The following is a 6,000-nucleotide window of genomic DNA, read 5'->3' on the forward strand; positions in this document are numbered from 1 at the left end:
TACAGCCACCACTAGGGGGAGCTCACTGCATACAGATATATACCGCCACCACTAGGGGGAGCTCACTACATACAGATATATACAGCCACCACTAGGGGGAGCTCACTGCATACAGATATATACAGCCACCACTAGGGGGAGCTCACTGCATACAGATATATACAGCCAACACTAGGGGGAGCTCACTACATACAGATATATACAGCCGCCACTAGTGGGATCTCACTACATACAGATATATACAGCCACCACTAGGGGGAGCTCACTGCATACAGATATATATCGCCACCACTAGGGGGAGCTCACTACATACAGATATATACAGCCACCACTAGTGGGAGCTCCCTACATACAGATATATAGAGCCACCACTAGGGGAAGCTCACTATATACAGATATATACAGCCGCCACTAGGGGGAGCTCACTACATACAGATATATACAGCCGCCACTAGGGGGAGCTCACTACATACAGATATATACAGCCACCACTAGGGGGAACTCACTACATACAGATATATACAGCCACCACTAGGGGGAGCTCACTACATACAGATATATACAGCCACCACTAGGCAGCAGATTTCGAATCACTCAGGTCCTTCATATTGTGTGTTTTGCACAAAAGAGTCACTGCTGCCAGAATGGCTGATAAGATATTTATAGTGACCAGCAGGGGCACCGCAGGCTGGACACCATAGATCTCCATTTGATGGTCACTTACGTCTTGCTGAGGTTGCCACATCGGTTCCAGTAATAATTGTCCACCTGAGTGAGCGGAGACAACGCAAGCTGCTCAGTTATGTTAGCGTGACAGCAGGAAGCTGAGAGACAGAGAAGATATTGGACTGTGGCACAGTATGGTGGCATAAACACTCATTTTCAGTAACATCCTTCCCCTAGAAGAAGTGTATATATATATATATATATATATATATATATATACATATATATATATATATATACACACACACTAGTTGATATACCCGGCTTCCGGTACCAGATAGTTTGGTGCCGCTGTTTGTCGTTCGCATGGAAATTTTCATGAAGTCATAGATACTGCAGAGGAACCGAGGAATACAATCTGTATTCACATAGAGGAGCGTTAGATTCTCCTCAGACTGCATGTACTGATGTCCCTCTGCAGAATGCGTCTGCCCCCCCCCCCCCACTCTACTCACTTTATACCCTTAAAGGTAATGCCCCTTTTTATTCAAATTTACCCCCAGACTGGAGGTTGCAGCCCCTTCTTAGCCTTAAAGGCTCCATCCTTGCAGTCTATGTCCGTTTCCTTATGTACAGGGGTCAGTACAGAGATCTCTATTATAATCTATTTATACCCAGGACTGCAGCAAGGGGGCGCACTAATAACTATGTATAATATATCAGGGGTCAGTACAGAGATCTCTCCGTCATCTATTATACCCAGGACTGTAACAAGGGGGCGCTCTAATAACTATGAATACGTATATCAGGGGACAGCACAGAGATCTCTGCCATCATCTATTATACCCAGGACTGTAACAAGGTGGCGCTCTAATAACTATGTATAGATATATCAGGGGTAGCACAGAGATCTCTGCCATCATCTATTATACCCAGGACTGTAACAAGGTGGCGCTCTAATAACTATGTATAGATATATCAGGGGTCAGCACAGAGATCTCTGCCATCATCTATTATACCCAGGACTGTAACAAGGTGGCGCTCTAATAACTATGTATAGATATATCAGGGGTCAGCACAGAGATCTCTCCCATCATCTATTATACCCAGGACTGTAACAAGGGGGCGCTCTAATAACTATGTATAATATATCAGGGGTCAGTACAGAGATCTCTCCCATCATCTATTATACCCAGGACTGTAACAAGGGGGCGCTCTAATAACTATGTATATTATATCAGGGGTCAGTACAGAGATCTCATGCACCATCTATTATACCCAGGACTGTAACAAGGGGGTGCTCTAATAACTATGTATAGATATATCAGGGCTCAGTACAGAGATCTCTCCCATCATCTATTATACCCAGGACTGTAACAAGGGGGTGCTCTAATAACTATGTATAGATATATCAGGGCTCAGTACAGAGATCTCTCCCATCATCTATTATACCCAGCACTGTAACAAGGGGGCGCTCTAATAACTATGTATAGATATATCAGGGGTCAGTACAGAGATCTCACCCATCATCTATTATACCAAGGACTGTAACAAGGGGGCGCTCTAATAACTATGTATAATATATCAGGGGTCAGTACAGAGATCTCTCCCATCATCTATTATACCCAGGACTGTAACAAGGGGGCACTCTAATAACTATGTATAGATATATCAGGGCTCAGTACAGAGATCTCTCCCATCATCTATTATACCCAGCACTGTAACAAGGGGGCGCTCTAATAACTATGTATAATATATCAGGGGTCAGTACAGAGATCTCTCCCATCATCTATTATACCCAGGACTGTAACAAGGGGGCACTCTAATAACTATGTATAGATATATCAGGGGTCAGTACAGAGATCTCTTCCATCATCTATTATATGCAGGACTGTAACAAGGGGGCGCTCTAATAACTATGTATAGATATATCAGGGGTCAGTACAGAGATCTCTCCATCATCTATTATACCCAGGACTGTAACAAGGGGGCGCTCTAATAACTATGTATAGATATATCAGGGGTCAGTACAGTGATCTCTCCCATCATCTATTATACCCAGGACTGTAACAAGGGGGCGCTCTAATAACTATGTATAGATATATCAGGGATCAGTACAGAGATCTCTCCCATCATCTATTATACCCAGGACTGTAACAAGGAGGCGCTCTCATAACTATGTATAATATATCAGGGGTCAGTACAGAGATCTCTCCCATCATCTATTATACCCAGGACTGTAACAAGGGGGCGCTCTAATAACTATGTATAGATATATCAGGGGTCAGTACAGAGATCTCTCCATCATCTATTATACGCAGGACTGTAACAAGGGGGCGCTCTAATAACTATGTATAATATATCAGGGGTCAGTACAGAGATCTCTCCCATCATCTATATACTCAGGACTGTAACAAGGGGGTGCTCTAATAACTATGTATAATATATCAGGGGTCACTACAGAGATCTCTCCATCATCTATTATACCCAGGACTGTAACAAGGGGGCACTCTAATAACTATGTATAGATATATCAGAGGTCAGTACAGAGACCTCTCCCATCATCTATTATACTCAGGACTGTAACAAGGGGGCGCTCTAATAACTATGTATAGATATATCAGGGGTCAGTACAGAGATCTCATGCACCATTTATTATACCCAGGACTGTAACAAGGGGGCGCTCTAATAACTATGTATAGATATATCAGGGGTCAGTACAGAGATCTCTCCTATCATCTGTTATACCCAGGACTGTAACAAGGGGGCGCTCTCTACATCTAGAGGATAGAAGGTTTCTACAACACAGAAGGGGTTCTTTACTGTAAGAGCAGTGAGACTATGGACTCTCTCCTGAGGACGCGGTGCTGGTGATACGATATAAGAGGTTCTTTCCGTCCGTCTTGAGTGTTACAATGTTACTCAGGAGGGTCGGCGATTCGGGGATTATTCCGATTACCAGATTGGAGTCAATAAAGGAAAATTGTCTTCTACCTCATGGGGGGAGGGGGCTCCTTCCTCTGGAGCTACGCTGGATGAAGGAGGGGGGTGGAGCAGGCGGGACTGGATGGGCGGGGAGGGGGGAGGGGTTCGGTTTCACATACCATGATACTATGTTATATCTGCTGAGATGATACTGCAGGATGATGACAGGCTCCTGTGGGGCGCAGAGTGTTTTTGACCAAGGGGTGGGGGGGGGGGTTGAGTCCGTGACGCTGGTAGTACTTGAGCAGTATACTATGGCGGTATTACTTCAGCACAGTATGGCGGGATTATTTGCACACTGTGGCAGTAAATTGTGTTTGCACTTACATTCAGAGTAAAGGGTGCACTCCTGCATATGGAGCTCGGGCCCCGGGGCCACTTTGTGATGCCTTCCTTGCAGACATTTGTGGTGACAAGAAACAGCTGAAATGAAGCTGAGGGTCACGAGGATGATGGGGGTCTTCATGTTTGTCCTGTGTCTGCAGGGAAGAACATGGTTACTTGTAGACGGTGCAGGAAGATATTATCGGCGTATTACGCACTAGTTGCAGGACACGCGGTGTGCCGGGGCGTTCTACACTGACAGCTGAGCGTCTTCTGCTTATGTCACTGTGATGATGTCATCGCTCCTCGGCTCTACTGCTCCGTCCATTTAAATGTTAACTAGTTAAAGGGGCTTTCCAGGGAAATACTATTGATGATGGATCACCCATAGCTGATCGCCTGGGATCCACCTCTCGGGACCGCGGCCCCTCAGCTGATTTGGCGCCAGCGGTCAGCCCCCCAACACACAGGGGTACAAAGTGGAAGCAGTTAACTCCAACCGCTGAATGGCGGCCGGCGCTGCTACGGACAGGGATGGGATGTGCAGCTGCTACAGAGGGGTCCGTGCTGCCAACGCGTGCCCCTGTGTGTTGTGGAGGAACCTGATTGGCTGGTCCCAAGCGGCAGACCCCCGCTCATCGAGTATGCCTGACCCCTCCGTAGGACACATCCTCACATAAAGACTCAGCAATAATTGGTGCCGCTCGCTTCTGTTCCGCTATTTTTGGGTCCCAACCCCCTGATGGAATCCCAGAGCGAAGCGAACAGTGCGGTGTGAGCGCGCCGCCCCCCACGGACACCAATAGATATTTACATGTGGCCAGACGCTCCTTCCTCGCCGGTGGCGCAACTAGCGATGGTTGTAGCCCGCAGAATACTTGCGATCAGCACATGAGGCGCAATTACTGACCGCCGCGGAGCGTCCTTATTGTAACTAACTCCACCATATTACGGAAGATGCGTCCGGCGCTTCCTACACGCAGCAGTAACGCGCGACAATCCCCACAGGGAGATCACTGCTGTCATTTCGTCCTGTTTTGGGCTGTGACTTCCATGGCCGCCCGTCTGTTTCAGCCTCCGCCAGCTGATTGTGGACATGGTCACATGACGTCTGTACGGCGCCGGCGGCCTCCGTAAAAAGGCATCTAGGAACGTGTATTACAAGCAGCTTCCCCACGCCCGTCTGTCGCCATGTGGGGGAGTCATTCCCTCCGTCGGACCCCAGCCCCCCCTATGACAAGCCCACTCTACCTGTCCCCCGGAGTTGTGGCCCCTCTTACCTTGCCTTGGACTCTCGGATCCGCGGCGGTCCGCACTATTTATATGCTTCCTATCTGTTTGCTTTCCTTCTTCACACATTGAGTCACGGGTCACATTACACAAGATGCGGACCGCCGTGGTGGGGGACTCTGACCTATCCCACCCTGCCCCCAGGACCAAAGATCACGCCAGGCGCTATCCGAGCACTGGTTGATACGAATGCTACATTACTCCGTACACCACAGCTGCTGCAGAACCTCAATACCATTAATTACCAAAATTAGATTCTGCATCAGCTGAGCTGTGCCATCGACAGCACCCCCAATAACAGAGCGTGCCCCCGTAATACTGACCCATACAATGTGCCCCCCGTTATACTGACCGATACAATGTGCCCCCCGTTATACTGACCGATACAATGTGCCCCCCATAATACTGACCGACACAGTGTGCCCCCGTAATACTGACCGACACAGTGTGCCCCCGTAATAGTGATGGGTACAATGTGCCCCCCGTAAAACTAACCGATACAATGTGCCCCCCGTAATACTGACCCATACAATGTGCCCCCCATTATACTGACCGATACAATGTGCCCCCCATAATACTGACCGACACAGTGTGCCCCCCGTAATAGTGATGGGTACAATGTGCCCCCGTAATACTGACCAATACAATGTGCCGCCATAATAGTGACCGACAGTGTGCCCCTCGTAATACTGACCGACACAATGTGCCCCCCGTAATACTGACCGATACAATGTG

General features: G+C 47.9%; 1 protein-coding gene across 1 annotated transcript in view; it reads right to left on the bottom strand.

Moving 5' to 3' along the window:
• The window catches only part of LOC136620067 (riboflavin-binding protein-like), a 29,270-nt gene extending 23,846 nt beyond the window's left edge, over positions 1-5,424 (bottom strand). Inside the window, exons 1-3 of the mRNA XM_066594795.1 lie at positions 5,256-5,424; positions 3,979-4,130; positions 725-824 (exon numbers count right to left, since the gene is read on the bottom strand). Coding sequence (XP_066450892.1) covers positions 725-824; positions 3,979-4,117 — 239 coding nt within the window. The 5' untranslated portion in view covers positions 4,118-4,130; positions 5,256-5,424. The remainder of the gene's footprint in view (positions 1-724; positions 825-3,978; positions 4,131-5,255) is intronic.
• Between the last annotated feature and the right edge of the window lie 576 nt (positions 5,425-6,000).

Source organism: Eleutherodactylus coqui, chromosome 3, assembly GCF_035609145.1.
Source record: "Eleutherodactylus coqui strain aEleCoq1 chromosome 3, aEleCoq1.hap1, whole genome shotgun sequence".
Taxonomy (NCBI): Eukaryota; Metazoa; Chordata; class Amphibia; order Anura; family Eleutherodactylidae; genus Eleutherodactylus; species Eleutherodactylus coqui.